The sequence below is a fragment of the Melopsittacus undulatus genome, chromosome 2 (assembly GCF_012275295.1).
Source record: "Melopsittacus undulatus isolate bMelUnd1 chromosome 2, bMelUnd1.mat.Z, whole genome shotgun sequence".
Classification (NCBI taxonomy): Eukaryota; Metazoa; Chordata; class Aves; order Psittaciformes; family Psittaculidae; genus Melopsittacus; species Melopsittacus undulatus.
Window position 1 is genome coordinate 30,020,917 of NC_047528.1, and position 18,443 is coordinate 30,039,359.

The 18,443-nt window shown below is 39.6% G+C and overlaps 1 protein-coding gene across 1 annotated transcript in view; it reads left to right on the forward strand.

The window, feature by feature from the left end:
* The window catches only part of ENOX1 (ecto-NOX disulfide-thiol exchanger 1), a 364,764-nt gene that overhangs the window by 258,077 nt on the left and 88,244 nt on the right, over positions 1-18,443 (forward strand). Inside the window, exons 6-8 of the mRNA XM_034074319.1 lie at positions 934-1,107; positions 3,006-3,212; positions 9,697-9,930. Of these exons, the coding sequence (XP_033930210.1) occupies positions 934-1,107; positions 3,006-3,212; positions 9,697-9,930 (615 nt within the window). The remainder of the gene's footprint in view (positions 1-933; positions 1,108-3,005; positions 3,213-9,696; positions 9,931-18,443) is intronic.

Here is an 18,443-nt window from a genome sequence, read left to right on the forward strand (position 1 = left end):
CCAACAAAGAAATTGGTCTCTCAAAATATTTTATTCATTATGCTTCAAGAAACCCAAAGTCTTGTTTTTAACGAAAGCAATTTTCAGAAGTTGGCTCTCAGTTCATCTGAAACATCTGCTTATTACAGTTCTTGGTGTTAGAGCACTGGTGCTCCCTAGTAAATTTTTCAGCTTTAAATAATACGTATGGAAGTCTTGGCAGAGAGATGAGGAAGGAGAGAGTAGCATTTGCCAAATGTGCATTTTACTTTATAGGGCTGTTGTGCTATATTTTAATAATACATGTGTGGAAGAGAGTCTGCTAATCCGATTAAATAACAGGGCAAGAAGGAATTAATTCCAAGGTTCAAAAAGTCTCCATTCTATTCAGCTGAAACTTTATATTCCAGGGTAAAATGGTTAGCAGTCTTGACTAACTGCACTGCTATAAAACAGCCAGAAACAGATCTTTCTCTGCACTGTTCATAAATCAAGGTCACTTATGTGAGAAGGATATGTTGTGATAAATTTGTCTGACAATTAGATGAGGAGGGCATATCAATGTTAAATTATATTCTTTATACACTCTGATCAGAAGGTGATGATGTAAACACCACACCATTATGAAAGAGAAAATTACATTCCAGATAATAACAGATATTCATGGTACATGGTTTTGCACTTTAATGTGCTGTGTTTTACTCAGTCATTAGTATTTCAAATTATGTAACATTCCCTTCTTTATATGTAGTTGGGTTTTTTTTCCACCAAAAATGCACCTGCCTCACCTTTTTTACTCCCTGTTTCTCTGACTTTTCTCCTTTGCATTTTTCCTTCTCCTTTTTTTTTTATGCTGGGAAAAAAAAAAGCCTAAAGCAAAACTGTCTGTGCAAGAAAATGTTAACAAGTAGTTTCAAGATTTATAAGCCAGGATTTGATGTTATATATTTACAGATTCAATCTGCGTACCAGGCTTTGATCCAAGCCTTAGCATGATGACTGGAATCACTCCGATTAACCCAATGATACCAGGCATGGGGTTAGTACCGCCACCACCACCAACAGATGTGCCTGTAGTCAAAGAAATAATTCACTGCAAAAGCTGCACTCTCTTCCCTCCAAACCCAAGTAAGTAGATCTGATGAAAGAATGACATTTTCTCAAATTCATTGCATGAAATATTTTATAACTAATAAAAAATACGCATTTTTAATAGAGTGTAGGCAAGTATGGTGTTTCCTTTTAAGGTCTACTCTGTGAGCAAAGCGTGGTATGGTATTACCATACTTACTCATTCTGTGAGGTCATGTTAAAAAAACCTACGCAGTTTGTACAACAAAGAGAAATAATTACATAAACAAAGCTAACAGAGCCTGAAGATCTAGCTTCTCATAGTAGAAATCAGTCTTTCCTATAGATCAGAATGTCACAAAATATAACGGTTATATAGTGCTTATCATCTCCCATCTCACTGCGGGCTCCCCTCCACGTGCCCGCAGTGAGATGGAACCAGTGTGGGTTCGTGTTCCTGAACACAGCACCTTGCACCCAAATGTTGGCTAGCTGTGGTCCCTCCCTGGGAGAGGTGGAGGGAAAGAGGGTCTGTGGCTACTCTCTTGACATTTTTGGGGAGCACCTTGTCAGGTAAGTTTCTTCTCCTCTCTGAAAGGCTTCCTTTTGCCCCTTCTGGGACTTTATGTAAAGGAAAGGTCTTCCCACTGAGCCACCTGCTCAGGCACAAAGCCTAATTTTGTGCATGTTAGTCCCAGGAGTTTAGTTTCAGGGACACCAGACCAGCACTTTCACTATCACTGCAAAGACAAAAGAGAAAATTAAGCAAATAGTCTGCTACTCTGAATTTGCAGTGTACCCAGATCATGCTTTATTTACTGGCTGTGTATGAGAACACGTGTGTATATATATATGTATGTTTTAAGATTTTTAACCCCATTTACTGTGTTAAAGGGCCAAAAAACAAAGTCATATCAATCATATTCCTTCTTAGAAAGTTACTTTTAGAGGAATACTCAAGTCATCTACATATAAACAAGTTGAAGTGTTATGACAGAATATATTATTTATGGACCCTTCAAAATTTAATAGTTTTCTGATTTAAGTTTGTATTTATTTTCTGTACATATACACATAAAAATAACATTTCTTGCCACTCCACCTCATGAGCACTTGTAAACAGTGAGGTTATCCTTCCTGTGCACTGGCACCCACTCCGTTATCTGGCAACAAGACAAAACAGATAACCAGCAGAGCATTTTCATCATGCTGTCACTTCATCGTGTTTACCACTTTGTTTTTCTGTTTGCTGTGCTCCTGTACTCTGAGACAGAAATGAAATTATGCTAAGAACAGAGAAAAGTGTCCAGCACAAGCACCCAGGGTTTACCCAGCATGGGCCTGCTTGCAGAGGGCTCACACACTTGGTAAGTGTGGCAAGTGATGGGTGGAAGCCAAAGACAGAATTATAGAATCATAGAATGGCTTGGATTGCAAGGGACCTTAAAGATCATCCAGTTCCAACCCATCTGCCACGGACAGAGACACCTTTCATTAGACCAGGTTACTCAAAGCCACATCCAACCTGGTCTTGAACACTGCCAGGGACGGAGCATCCACAACTTCTCTAAGTTCAGGCTTTGAATGTACTGCACCAGTGCTTGAGATCTGTGCTCAGTCAAATCAGAAGCTCCCCTGCTTTGAAACTGAATATGTTATATTTTTTGTGTGGCAGTGCTGGGAAAAGAAGGATCCTTTTAGACCTTGCTGTGGAGAGCAGCCCACAGTGGCAGGAATTGATCTCCAAAATGCCACCTAAAATTTGAAAAGGTTTAGATTCAAGTAATCAGTTCTGGACAACCTCTACAATAGTCAATAATTTTGCTTCTTCCCCTCTCTCACCCGCATGCTATGTCAAATAAATGTTGCTGCCCAGAACTGATTAGGGGAATGAATAGAGCCAATGGATCAAAAGACAAATTTTGTATTCCAATATGATTTCTGTTTTGACTTAGATCTTCCACCACCTTCAACAAGAGAGAGACCTCCTGGGTGTAAAACAGTGTTTGTTGGAGGATTACCAGAAAACGCAACGGAGGAAATTATTCAGGAAGTCTTTGAGCAGTGTGGAGATATAACAGCAATTCGGAAAAGCAAGAAGAATTTTTGTCACATTCGTTTTGCAGAGGAGTTCATGGTTGATAAAGCCATTTACCTTTCTGGTACTTCACATTCTTTAATGGATTTTCCTTGCTTCTCATTTGTATTTTGTGATGCTAATGTTTGCTTATTTTCTTAGCTTTTATCTCAGCAAGTCTTTCTTCAGCTCAGTGGCTGTAGCTTGGAGTGGCAAGGGGCAATTCTGTATTTCTCTGTCTGCCAAGACCTGTGTATGGTTTTGTATGTTGATTACCCGGGAGCAATATCCTGCCACCCCACAACATTGCAGCAGATCCTGACATGCACTATAGAACAATCTTATTTTTGATTTACACAGGTTTATATAGTTTTGCTCACAGGTTGTGGAAAGAGGAGGGCAGTAGGCCAGGAATACTGCTGGTTTCCAGTGCCAATTTCTGTGACAGGCTAGCAATTTCATTGGCATATTTTTATAGATTTGCAGTGCAATTTGAATGAAGTCTGTCTGTGTGCATGCATGTATTCCACTGCTGCATGGGTTAGATTCTGAGCCCCATGTTTAGGCTCTGTCTGTTTCCTCTAAGGACAATGAGTGCCACAGAAACTCAGTCATAAAATTTCAGAATCTATTCTATTTTCCACCAAAGGAACAGACAAAAATGAAACAAAACAAAACAAAACCCCAAGCAAACAAATAAACACCACAAAAGTAACCCAACCTCTAACTCACAAGTTAAAAATAAAAAAAAAGGCAGAAGAAGAAAGATGGAAAATAATTCTGCTTTCACTTATCAGGCTTGTGAGACTCTCAGTGTCCTCTTATGGGTTACAGCTTCCTTCATGTGAGGATTGGCTTCCTAACTGCGCCCTTCTTCACCTTTCTGAAGATGTGTCTGTCTTCACAGGCTAGTTCATCTCTCTTTCTGGATCCTGGGAAACCCCACAAATGTTGTTCTGCCCCACAAGTGTAGTGTAGCACTTTCACCCCACATGAAAGGTATTTTTACATAAACAAGGGCCAGGAACTGCTGCTTGGCCAAGACATAGACTGGCTTATAGCCACCCACCCTGTGTAGGGTGACCTTGAAGGGACCCACTGGAATCACTGGAAATGGAGCTTGGGAGGCAGCTGATGTTTAGAAAACCCTTGTTTGAGCTTCCACCCTGACCGTCTTCTGTCTAGCAGTAAGGATGTAACCTCAGTGTCCTGCAGGTGTACATAGGAAGCTTACACAGCTAGGAACAAGTGGCCTCTCAAATCACCATCAATTACATTCTAAAATGAAAGAAAGAAAGAAAAGAAAACATCTGAACTTTTGAAATATGTGGTCAGGAATAACACAACTCCTTTTTTTCACAAAGTTTTTTGGGTTTGGGTTTGTGGGGCTTTTTTTCCTAACTTGGCTGCTTGCTTTAAATATCTCTTTGAAGAGCTACAGAAAATTGTGAGGTTTATGAGATCTATATAAAAAGTTCTTTGAAATATTGTTGTATTTTCAGGTTTCTCCTAGATCTTCATTCTACCCTGTTTATTTCTTTTTTTTTTTTTTAATTTTCACTTCATTTCTTCTTCCATCTTCATTCTCTCTTCCCAGTTCCCATCCTTCCTGTTCATTTGTTTATTCACATTACTTGTGTAACACTGTAGTTCATTGGGACAGATTACAGGAATTGCAGTAGTAAGAAGCAGCAGCACATTTTCCAGCTTCCAACTTCTGTTTAAGGGGTCCCATCGCCAGATGAGATGAAGAGACACACCAGACTAAGTAGGAGGTGGTATTACTGTAATGATAAACAAAATAGTATGAAAAAGGGAGCAAGGAAAAGCTCAGAAACCTACAGGCTGCTACCCAGCGCCAGAGCCAGTGTCCCTCTATATCAGTTTCCTGCTTCTTGGCAGCTGATTTTGCTTCACTCCAAGTCAAGTTTTATTTTACTTTTATATGCCTTAAATCCTGGAGGACCAGATTTGATGATTAGAGGTAGGAAATTCCCTGTGCTGCCATCTGTCCTCATTCATAGCACACTAGAGTGTGCTTTCAGAATAAGGGAAATGAGCAGAAATGGAGGTGGCAGATTCCCTTTCTCATCCTTCCTCATCCTGAATTTTCTGCAGTTAATTTTCAAGTTCTTGATCCATCCTTCCTTCCTTCGTTCCCTTTCATCACAGTTGCATTGCTCTCTATGCTTCCTTTTACCGTCTGCTCTGCAGCTTCCCTCCCCGTCTGTCTTTTCCTCCACACTTTCTCTTTCTTCTAGAGTATTGTAACTTAGTATCTCTGACCAGTAGATTTGATGGGAGGAAGAAAAGCAGAAGCACTCTGCAGCCAAGTTTCACATCTTTTTACTGCCAGCACTGAACTCTGCAGATGAAACTGACTGTCCCGCACCACTGCAAAACAGGGAGATCACACTAGGCAGGGGCATGTTTTATTTGTACTGAAATACTGGGTGGTTTTAATCAGTCTTTCTTCCATTCTCAGCCATAATGTATTCTGAAGTGATGGGGATAAAGCATATTGTTAAAGCATTCTCTTTTCCCTGTAAAAGACAAGAGATACACAAACAGAATGTGGTTAATACAGTATGCATATTATATGAGGACAAAGTCCTGCCTTTGTTATCTGTAATATAATGATAATTTTGTCTACCTAATCAGTTTTATCTGTCTACCCCATCTAATCTCATCAAATTTTGCATTTATCCTGTGCTTATCATCAGAATAGTGCAAGTGATTACAAAATTCACCAAGTGGCTTTATCACTGAGTTTTTCAATACTCAAGTAAACTTGTATGAAAAGGGTACTGGGACATTGATAGAAGACTATGATAAAAGAATTTACTTAATGAAAGGCAGATTTCATTTAGCCCTGAAATTTAAATTTTTATCTCCTGAAGAAAAGACTTTCTAAAATTGACATACCAGCCCCTGAGAAAGCTCTTTGTCCAAACTGTATGTACTTTACTCTTGTGGCTGACAATTCAGTATCTCCTGGTAATATTGATGGTCCTGGACTTGAAAATAGGCGACAAAGAGGTGGCTTGAGACAGACCCATTTATATCCCAAAAGCCTGTGTATGCGTTTTTTCCTGTGCTGGTATTTTCCCTTATGGGTTTCCATTTAGTACCATGTACTTGTTTTATTTTGTTCTCGCTGATCATCATCAACACTCTGATCTAGATCCCCAGTTAGAGAGCAGCTATTGACCGGTCCCCAGTCTAGCAACACTCAAAGGTAAGTCAAGCCACAGAATTTTGACTAGACCTGTGATATGGAAATACTGTGTTTGATTTTTTTCCTGTTGCTGCTGCTTTAAAGTGAGGATCTTGGCAAGTTCCCAAAGTCCTTTCCTCTGCTATTGTTCGCAAAACTGAAATTAAAAATGACAAGCCAGGCACACAGTTCGTGCTAGCTGCAATCCTGAGCAAAGAGATGTGGAAAAGGGTCTGTGAGGGCAGTTCATTACCCATGCATGAAGGGGAGGCAATGGCAGGTGGTTCTCTCATACATTTCCATACCCTCAAACATCAATAAGGAGACACGGTATTGGAAAAGAGCAAGCCTCCCAGTTGCCCCACAGCTCAAAGTTGCCAACCCAGATAGATGCCTGAGGATTCCATATAGAAAATGTGACCTGCCAGTTGTGCACCCATTGCTACATGGCATATTCTTGTCTATCAACCTGTTGAGGAGTCTGCTCTTCACTAGCCAGGCCTTTGTCCCTATGCTTTTGTTAAGGGAAAGATGCCAAGCCCTGAGCAACCTGATCTGACTTTGGAGTTTGCCCCTGCTCTGGGTGGGAGACTGAACTACATGATGACCAAGGTCCCTTCTGACCCAAGTTTCTTTGCTGGTGGAAACTACCTGGTTGGCTGACCACCTTCAGCTTTAAGAGTTAAACTAGCAGTAAGATTTTTTCAGTATCATTCATGAGCATTTTCAAGAGTCTCTTAATTTGGAGTCACTTGGTCACTTGGTTAGCTAAAAGGAGCCATTTGTCCAGTGCTACACAGGATATTGGGTTTTGAACTGCAGTTTGCAGTTTATTTCTATTATTCCCATTTACTTCAAAGATGAGGGCCACTTTAATAATATCCAACTTTGCTGGTGAACACACACAACCTGTAGATGCACAGTCCATTTCATTAGTTCTTTATTCAGATGAAGTGTATCTTTGTGGTCCACAAGAGTCTTGCATCCTCCAGTGTTCCTTGCTGTGTACATACCAGCATGCTCCTGCCCACAGAGGCAAAAGAGCTGGGGAGAGGAAGAGAGACTGTGTCTTCCTGGAAAGTATAGCCCAGCTGGGAGTTCTAATTTTAGGTTCATGAGACCTGGCACCTTGGCAGTGTCCTTTCACTTTGCTGATAATGCCGTTTTGGCGCAGAACAATCACTGTTTGGGGAATGCAGCTGGCGAGTCAGACTGGCAGGGAGGGGGGTAACATTTGTCACCCGTCAACATCTGTTATCAGGGTAGCTGTACTACTGACCCCTTTTGGATTACCCCTTCATGCCTACACCTCTGTGGATAAAACATAATTACTCCTCATTAGTTTAGGGTCCAGCTTTGAAAGGTCACCCACACTCTTCTGTTATGTCTCACTAAATAAGGTGTATCTGTAATTCTTCCTTTCAACACCTTGTGACTAGAGCTAAGTATATGATCACAAACAGCCTTCTGGGGGGAAGAGCAGTGTTTACTCCTCCAAGCAAAAGAAAGCAGAGTAAAATAAAGGGACTTTAAAATAACAGACAATATTTACCCCTGTTGCAATATTCAGTCTACTTCATCCCAAGCTCATGAACCTTGGAGACCAGATTTCGTAGGTTCCATGGAAGTTTTTGATGCCTTCTGGCTTTGAAGGACCTTTTAAATCCTCAGGTTGAGTTTTTCATATGGGTTTGGGCTCATTGCTGTAAAATGAAAGTCATACCTCTTGCTCACTAACAGGCTACATAGATGAACTCCACAAGATGTTTGAAAGGAAAACATCAAATCAGAAAGTACTCACATTGCGTTTCTTTGGAAGGATCACTACATACATAAATATTCAATGTCTGAAGTTATTTTCTCATATGTGCTGATGTACAGACAGTCTCTTGTATTCACACAGTAGGATGTTTTCCAGCGGTAAAATAAATAGAGTATGCCTAGATATGCATGTTTTACAAAGATGCTCTTAATCTACTACACAAGCCTTAGTTTTGCTGTCCCTGGAGAGAGTTCAAAACTGAGTTTTAACTGTGGTAGTTAGGTGCTGAAGCTCTTCAAACCACAGGGAAGCCAAAAGACTGAAAGGTTGGTTCTCTCGGATTGCTGTTCAAAAGAAGGTAACACTATTTTTCCTGCCATTTTGAGCAGGAGTTTCCTGTCCCTGGAGTTAGTACGCAGTGATTGTAGTAGTGTGTGTTTCTGAAGAGCCTCTTACATGCCAGCTCATCACAGAATTCATCTCTGCAGCATCCCATGACTTGAGAAGTCTCTACTGTGCTGCTCTGCTTCTGAGCCTACTGCAGTGGGTTGGCTTTGAGAAATTAGAGCTAGCCCTGTGCAGTGATTAATTTTACATACATCTGAAGGGTCTGCTTGCAGTTTTCTATGTAGTGTCTTCTCAGGCTTTCTCTGAATTGGCATTTTGAAAGTTAGAGAAAATGAGAGTATATTTCAGCATTGGGAATAAAACTTGACAAAAGATAGCTGTCCAACGTATGTTCTTCCACAGTATGGTCGCAAAAAGCTCCTTCTGTAGCTTTGGCATGATTTGTTTGTCCTCTGTGAAAAGTCAAAAGTTTTAGTTCAGAGCAGGACCCTGTTGTACTGCTGTGTAGCCCCTTAAAGCCTTCACAGTCTGCTAGCTTTGACATATTATACATTGAACAAATTATTGAAATACAGAACATGGCTAAAGATAAGGCACAGCAGGTTTCATTATTTGTTCTGAAAGGGCCTTGCAAATGTCTTCTAAATTCATCAGTACTTTCAAAATAACTTTAAAGAATGCTAACCTCAGTTCATTTGTGGATGATTTATATTTGCTACCAGATTATTTCCCTCTTTGTGGTACAGGAATTTATGTAGCACAATTTCCTCATTCATAAATAGTCATGATTTTTATAAAAGTCAGCCTTTCCTCTTACTTCCAATCCCTTTGGCAAGCTAGAGAAAGGTACTAAGCTGTATCTGATATCAGTAAGATCAGGGGAGGAAGGACTCTACATACAGATGAAAGCAAATCTTTGTTTAGTTGTTGGTTTTTGTTTACCTGGCACTTATAAAGGTTGGGAGCATCAAGTAGAAAAATTACATATACTTCTAAACAAAAGTATAGATTCTGTAACTTTGGGTTGACTTTTCAGCTCACCCTCTGTGTTGATAGGCAATGCAGAGAATTGCGAGGAAAAAGCAGTGGATGATGTTCATCTTCCTGTGAAAACAGTTATCGATAGATCCTGTGTAGATATATGAGAATCTATTAATGTATATTTTTACTTAGCTGCACTTGAGGGGGACAAGAAATAAGCAAAGAAGTCCTGCAACAGTTAGTTCTGCTTGTTGATTTCAGGTTACCGCATGAGATTAGGATCTAGCACAGACAAAAAGGATTCAGGTCGCCTTCATGTTGATTTTGCTCAGGCAAGAGATGACTTTTATGAATGGGAATGCAAACAAAGAATGCTGGCCAGAGAAGAGCGCCACAGACGCAAAATGGAAGAAGACAGACTGCGCCCTCCTTCACCTCCAGCAATAATGCATTATTCTGAACACGAAGCTGCTTTGCTGGCTGAAAAATTGAAAGGTAAGCAGCATTTGATACTTTTCAGTGTATTATTCCTTAAGAGCAGGAGCCACGCAGAAGTCAGAACAGGAGAGCTGATTTCTCTCTGATATATTTCATTACTTGCCTGTTAGCTTTCCCTAATTCTTTTGCCATTTTTATGCCTACAGTAATGATACCCACCTGCTAGAAATGTATATTTGTCTATCTACCTGTGCTTTAACAGCTATGACACAACCTTCAGAATACTACAAGAGTGTTTTTTTCTGTTCAATTGCTTTCATCATATACCTTGGGCACACTCTAAAAACAAGACAACCTTTTACAAACATCCTTCATATTAAAGGCCTCATTCTTAAAATGTCTTTATTCCTTGACTGGTATGTTGCTACATCACATGCACATGACCGTGCCAATTTCTGGCATTTAAATTGCCCTCATGAGCTGCATTTTGATGTGCCCCTCAGAGGCAGCAGTTGCAACTTATCTCTGACACACACCATCCATTCTTTCATTCCCTCTTTAGGGCTGGAATTTCTTGTGCAAGATAGTGTCTTGTTTTGGTATGTGTTTGCTTGCTTGTTTGGTTTTTTTCTAGGTACACTTAACAAGTTAATATTTTGAAGGGTGCAGCTTGAGGATTCCTGAGGTTAATAGTTAACATAGAAAGTAAGAAGCAAAAAAAATAATATTATTTATGGTAAAGAAATTAAAGATCAAGGAAACAACTCCTTGTACCCCGTAGAGTTTTGTTTGTTTTCATTAAGTGTTTAGCTACTGTGTTTGGCATTTTTTATCTATGTACTGGCCAAGCACGTTACTTTACTGTGTGCCAGGTCACAAGAAACTGTGATTCTTGCCACTGTTTCAGAATTATCCAGATTAGAGTTAGGCTATCTAGCTGTCAACACACTGGCCTCTATTCTAACTATGAAACATGTTTGGGAAGCTGAAGATGGACAGCACAAATTGTTGCATCCTTGGAGCATGGAGCAAAGATGCACCCTACTGTCTCTGAGTACTACATTGGTAACTTAGTTGCCACTGTTACCTCAGTCTGTTATTAGCTTGTATAACAGATATTGCCACCACATATACTGTTAAATAAGTCATGGAATAACTGGGATATTGGTAAAATAACTGAGATAGGTTGATAGAGCAGAAGAAAAAGAGGAAAGAGGCTCAAATATAAGAATTTTTAATTCTTACCTAGCTTCCAGTCCAGCTCCTCTAGACATTATACAATACAATAGAGAGTATTAGATCCATCTGTTCCCTGAATCTGTTTTCAGTTGAATATTTTAGGAGTTAATATTTTATAGAGAAGTTTTCCCTTATGTAGTAAGGCATAGAGGTTTCCTGAACTAAAACAGAAAATGCAAGAAGTCTGGACAATTTATTCCATATGGCTAGCCACTGCCTGGGGCAACTGAATGCAGGGGTTTGCAAGATATTTAAGATGTCTTTATTTGGAAAGGTTATTCTTTTCATTCTGGGAAGTTTCTATACTTAATTAAAACTTATTCCAAGCATTTAAAACTTTGGTTCTCCCAAAGGACATTTGATGAGAGCTTGGTGTGTAGGCACAAGTTTAATAAAGAAATATTTTTTGCATGGTATAGACCAACACCACGTACATGACTATTTCTCTGGAAATAAAGATAAACTTTCAGAAGCATACAGAATTAAATATAAGAAATTAAGAAACCAAAATAGTAAGTTTATTTTAATTGGTAAAAAAATAATTAAAATCCAGCAAAAAATGATACTGCAATCTTAAAAACTTCACTAATTAGCAATTGCCTTGTATGAAGATTAATGGCAGCTCTGGATCTGTACAGGCTGTTGGGCTTGGAGAATGCAAAAAAGCCCTCTCTCTTTTCACCAGTCATGAACTGTCTCCTGTACTAGGTAAGGCAGAGAGCAGAGGAGGGGTTCAGTCCTTATACTGGTCTGCTTTACCTTTCCTATGGTATTATGGCCAGTATCTATAACATAGTGAGGCAGAACATTATGGCCTCCCTTGGGCAACATGAATTCATCACATAAGCCCTTTGTGACATCCTAAAAACAGAAGTAAAGCAACAGTAAATTAGCTTCTTTAACTCTGGCAAAGCACAGTTCATGTCTTCATATATTCACAATTCAACTGTGGACTTCAATGAAGCTCACAGAAGATATGTATTTGTACATACAAAGACACACATATATATCAAACTTGGGGTCCAAATCTCAGGTCTCTGGATATCACCAGATTTGCATTGCTGCAAAGGCCTGGTAGATTCATCCTAAGGAAGAGAGGGGTCAAAATATATCTGCTTTTGGCAGGATTTATTTTGAAAGACTGGCTTTTGAGCTTTGCAGTTGTTTTCTTAAGAAAAGTTATAACCTCTCCATGGTACCCACTTCAAAAGGCTCCTGAGCTCTGTTGCCAACTCATGAGACAGAGCTGCAGGTGCCAGTGTGCAGGTTTCAGCTCCTGCAGAGCCTCCAGAAGTTCACTGAGGAACACTAGCTGAAAACAAGCCAAAATAGCCAAACATCTGTCATCCCAAGATACTGCTTTGCAATCACAGATGTAGACAACTTGGTCTGAATCCAAGCAAGTTTTGTTGTCAAAATAACCTTGGAAATTCCTGACAGCAGGGAAATCTGATGGTGAGCAGAGATGAACTAGGCTCATCAGCCAGTCCCCTGTTGTGGTCTAGATATTTATTGAGTCTGTAGCAGAGGTGACAATATCTTTTTTCACCTTCTGTAAACTGCAGCATAAGGCTAAAAGAAATCATTGAGTCTATGTACAAGACTTGGCTGGAAACTCACCCCAGTGTTATCAGTGTATTCCTATTCCTCTCATGTGCTGAATTCACGTGCTGCAGCAGTAACTGTCATAGAGGAGAAGGGGTGGGAGAGTATAGAGGATCTTTTATGCCAGTTGGAATCAAAAGTTCATTATAAAATTTCAGCCAGGTAGTCTCTACTGGTGTGGTGTTTCATATTAAAAGAGAACTGGTTTCTCAGAAGGCACTGCCTGGGACTGGGACTGGGAACTCACTGAGTATGAGGCCTTGCATACCTAAAAAAGCGTGAAGGTTTATGACTTGCTCTTGGTTCCCTGCTCTCTGTGGACTATCCCAAATCTCTTCATATCTACAAAGAACTTGGTTTGAATACCTGATTTATGAAGGAATAAGGAAAACACATTAAACTGTGTACCAGTGCAATTTTTCACCACTTTCCATTTTAGACAATGGTAGGCAGTGGTGGTTTATGGGTATTTTTCTTTTCCTTTACTGTTTCCTTTCCCTTTGCTTTGCCTCCTATGCCTTTGCCTGGTTTTCTCAGTTAAGGTCGAACAAATGAAATCCTTCATAACTTTTCCTTGTTGGCAGTGTGGATATTTTTTCCTGCACCTTTAGTGTTGTTAGCCAAGAGTGTACTCACTTTTCTCTAAGTGCCTGTGCTGTTTTTCCTCTCCTCAGCCACCCATTGTGCTTTGTTATTGCCACCTTTCACTATGTGGCAGTGGCATGCTGCCACTATCTTGGGTGTAGGTCTCATGGATTTGAGCCCATAGCTCTAAAAATATAGGCCTACACTATTAACTCTCATTGATTAAGCGTATTTTGAGCTTCTTGGCATTGATAATTTACCAGTGATGTTCTCTGCTGGTTCCAGCCAAAGAGAAGCCAAGAAGGTGATAGTTCATAAAAGAGGAAATTTCCTGCAATGAAAAGATGACTCGTCACAAAATATTTGATTTAAATTTGTTTCATGCACTGCCATGAGAGAGTTCCATTCTTCATGAGTCAAGCACAAAGAAGGCGGAGGGGACCTGAGCCTGGGTTGTCAGAAGTAAATGAACTCCAGTATTCAAAATTGATAGGTAACATGGGGAAGAACATGAGCTCCTCCTCATACCAGAGCTATACAGGTCAGTTTTCAGTCTGTACCACACATTTTAGTTTTGCAGGCTTGTTGGGAAAGCAAAACTATTATTTAATTTTGCACAAGTTATTTTTGTTTGGATTTTTTTTTCTTTTTTACTTTCCGAAGCATGAAAACAGATTTGAAATGAAAAAGCAAAATAAAAATAGGCCCAATTTATTTAAAGTAGTAAAATTTCATATTTTCAAAAGGTACTCTTCAAATCTACATTTTGATCCAAATATTCCATAATGTGTCATGCCATTGCAAATAGTTTCATCAAACCATTGCTTGATTGCCATGAAATAAGATAACAGCTAAGCATAACTCAGGCTACTGAAACTTATGGCTTCCTTTCTGACAACTTCTGCCTTAAGTAAAAATCTGTATTTCCTTGAGGAAATATCTCAGTAAATTCATAGATGTGAATTCTGGGAAACCAAGGTCTTGTACAGTGAAGTGTAAATCTGAAGTGCCTCCTCAAATAGCCTTTGAGAATAGATCCTAAGTTCTTGTTCTGACAAAACCAGCAGAATATTGTGTCTTCTGTTATTACATTACAAAGACGTGACCTTCTTGTCTTCTGGTTCATTGCAGCATTTTGCTTGGTCTTTGAGATTTTAATTCTGCAGTATTAAATCAGATGTGTTATTACTGCACAGTGAGATGTGCCAGTAGGTATTTAGGATCAAATTTGCATACTCTGACATCTGTTTTCCTGGGTGCTTTATAAACGGTTGAGTAATGTGGTGCCCAGAACATCGCACAACTGGAGATAGTCTAAACCTTTTATCATTAAGTGGAACACTGCTCTGTCAGGTGCATTGAAACAAAACGTTTTTATCTCTTTGTTTATGACATTCGCGTTTCAAAGCAGAATTTTGAACATTATGGTTTTCTTAATTCAAGCATATCTGTACCTAATGGTATCATCTTCAGAAATCACTTATTGCAAATAAGCTCCTTTAAAATGCTACATCTGTCTTATTTGCTGCAGGTAGCTAAATAGTTTCACCATCTAACAAAGACATCTCATTACATTTGAATATCTGGTTTTTAAATATTTTGAGCAAAGGAGACATAAATATCTGCAAGTTATGTACAATATACTGGAATTTACCTCCTTTTAAAATACAGTGTTTCTGTATGAGCACAAGGAAGTTATTCATGTGGCTTTCCATTTTAAAAAATATAATTTGAAAAACTGAGAGGCTGCTTCTTTGCCAGGCACTGTATTATCCCCTGAAGAGAGAACAGATTGGAAATTTAAATAAATAGATGGCAGTTACAGTGGAATGAACTAACCAGGGATGCATCTTGTGCAAGATTCAGGTAGCATCAAGCCTGACAATCTCAACCCTTGCACATCATTTGATATATAAACAACATTTAATTGCTTGGGAAATGGGATATTTCAATGAGAAGAAAGCCATGCTGCTTTCATTATCACTCAAAACTTGAGACCCAGACTCGTGGAGTGCTGCAGAAGCTTTGCAGTTATCCAGAGAGGCAAGTCTTACACAGCAATGATAGAATTCAGAGCAGGGCTACATCAGAAGGGGATGCAAAGCTAAGATTCTCCGAACAAATCCAATGAATGCCAGGTTTAATTGCTGCTGAAAGACTCTAGACCCTTTTTTTAGCATAGTCTTTTTTTATTAGTAGTATATGAGGACAGAGCCTTACAACAGACATGTTGCGACACTTTAGTGTCAAATCTGTTCGCTCACCCTTCCTGTTCTTAGATCATCATTTTCTCCTTCCTTCTTCCATATGCTGCTGACATCTGCTGTGACACAATACATCTGGTTCCAAAAGCTTTGCACAGGGGCTGGGAGCAGGCACATTGCGAGGGCACTGCAGGAGAGTGTAAGGTGTGTTCAGCTATCAGCAAGCTGGTAACCCAATTGCCCAGGCATCATTCTCCCAAAGCCTGCAAGTGCATTCATTGTTAAGTGTATTCCTACGTGTCCTCCCTCACCTACTCTGAATTGTATCAATGCAAATTTTAGTATTTTAATATAAACCCACTTGATTAAATGTACCATACTGCAAAATGACTCCAGTTAATTAGTATGAACTGGGAAATTGCAGCTCACGGATCTGAAAGTTTGTGGTGTGATTTTGAGAAATAGGGAGGAAACTCAATACCCTCATAATTACTTTTTATTGGAAATAATGGCATCAGCAGGATAAGATAATGGATTTCTGTGTCTCACATGAAACACCCACCTTACAGAGGTGGGTGTTTCATGTGATTTAATTTGGAAGAAAGAGTTTGATGATAAAGGGGAAGAAAGCACCTTTTAAGATACCTTCTAGTAAAGGCATATGCATATTTTTCTCAAATCTAGTTTCAGCTAGTCATTTATTACATAACTGGAAAAGTTTCTTGGTTCTAGCACAGTTAAGGCTGTTTAAGAAATAGGTGGATATTAAACACTCTTTAAAAGAGCCCTGTGGCAGTCAGAATTTATATTCCTTGATTCTCACTTATTATGTAGTGTCATTGGGTTAAAAATGTTATTAATCCCAAAAGTACCAGACTAATATGTGTGTTGCATAGCACAATTATATAAGTATTTGAGCTGGGGAAAAAAGAAGGTGAAGGTAGTGGGCTGAAGAGTTGTGTTTCTAGGTCAGTGGCAGGCACTCTGTACAAGAGAAGCTCTTAAGCCAAGAGAAAAAATAGGTTGTCATTGTGGCAGTGAATGTGGTGTATGCTGGGAAGCAAATTGTTCCTGATGCACAGGGGAGCTGCTCTGAGCCTGCTGATGAGAGAGGTTAGTAAACCTTTTCCCTGACCTAATTCACCCTCAGAAGTCATCTGCTGTGGGTTATTATTTTTTTGTGTTAAATTCAGCGTTTGCAGTTCATAAATCTTAGTTATAAACGGGTAAATTATCAAATCAGAGGTCAGCTTAACAGTAACCTTGGCCATACATTTGGCTGCAGTTCTATGGTGTTTGCATCTCGAACTGGCCTCTACCACTTTCCTGCAATAGCTGAACTGGACTTAGTTTGACAAACTGGAACTGGAGTGTATCACAGCTGAGCAGCTCGAGGCAGCCCTGAGGCCAGAGTAGCCAGCAGCAAAGGGGTAGTGCTGAGTAGCTGGAGATGAGGCAGGGGACATGGCATCTTCCTATGGGACCGCTATAGCTGACAGAAGACAGGCTGTCAATCAGAGGTAAATAGATGAGACATATCCCATGACTCCTATCCCCTGTTGCACACCCTGCAGCCCAGACATTCTCAGTCCTCACAAGAATATCTCTGAGGGGTGTTTGTTGGCTGGATTTCTATTGGTCAAACCAGAGCTTACCATGAAGACACACCAGACCCTTCCCATCTTCTAGAAGGGACAGAGAAAAATGAGATCATTAATGCAACCCAAAACATATGCAGCCAGCATAGGAGCCTTCTTGGTGTAGCCATTAGAATAAAGAACAATAGCTCTCTCTTTTCAGCATCGCCTTGCAAGCCTAGGAGATTGCGTTAGGGGAGCAAGATTAAGGGCAAGGGATAGTATGTGCTGACTCTGGACAGCACCATGGCCCATAGGACAACACAGAAGGATTGCTGTGGTGTGGTGATTCAAACAACTTGAAGTTGTTTGAATCATCTCAGATACTTTTCAAACATGTGAGAAAGCCCAGGGTTGAGAAGATACTAACAAGTCTAAAAGCAACTGTAGCCCAATGTTTGATCTTGTCCTGTCTAGAGGTCCAGGACACAATGTCTCTCTCAAAATACAGAAATATAAAGTTAGCTATATTTTCAGTACATCTATAAATGTCAAAATTACAGTAATGAGTGTTTCAGTGCCTGTCTTCACAGTGATGGATTAGTCTATCTCTTGTCTAATGGCTAAGGCCTTAGACACCATTGCCCAAGTTGTGAAAGCACCTTATGGAGGTGCTTGACACTGAGAGATAAATAGTCACAACATTTCAGATTACTCTGAGCTGAATTCTGCCCTGTGTTACAGTAAGGAAACTCAATAAACTGAAATTAAAATCTCTCTTTTCAACATTTTTTCCCAGTACACCATTTTGTAGCATTTCTTGTCATAGCTTCTTCTTCTAAAATGTTCATTCCACTTGGAGTTGCTGAAATTACAAGCAGAAAACTGCAAAACATTTGTCAACAATTATTCCTTTTTTTTTTTAATATAGAAATATCCCTGTTGACAATTTCCCAGGCAGCTTAGGGATGTATTTTCTTTCCTTTATGTTTCATTTCATCGAAGTTGTGAGCTAGGATTTAAACACCAAATATTTTCAGTTGATATCAGAGAAAGTTGAAATATCTTCTCTCTAGAGAGCTGTGATTGAGTCTGGCAGCACCTGGAAATCTATCCACAGACACCCAGCAAGCCATCCTCAATAGATGGGTAAATATTAAAACAACATAGTATGCATCACAGCTTGCAGTCAAACTGAAAACCTAACACAGGTACACAAATGCTGGGTAGGTGGCTGTATCTGGTGTACTTGTGTAACAATTGGAATTACTCTGACTAAATGTAGATGTCTATGGCAGAAATGTCTATATATGAGCAAGTCACCCCAAGCTCCCTTTACAGCTGGTTGAAGCAGGCACTT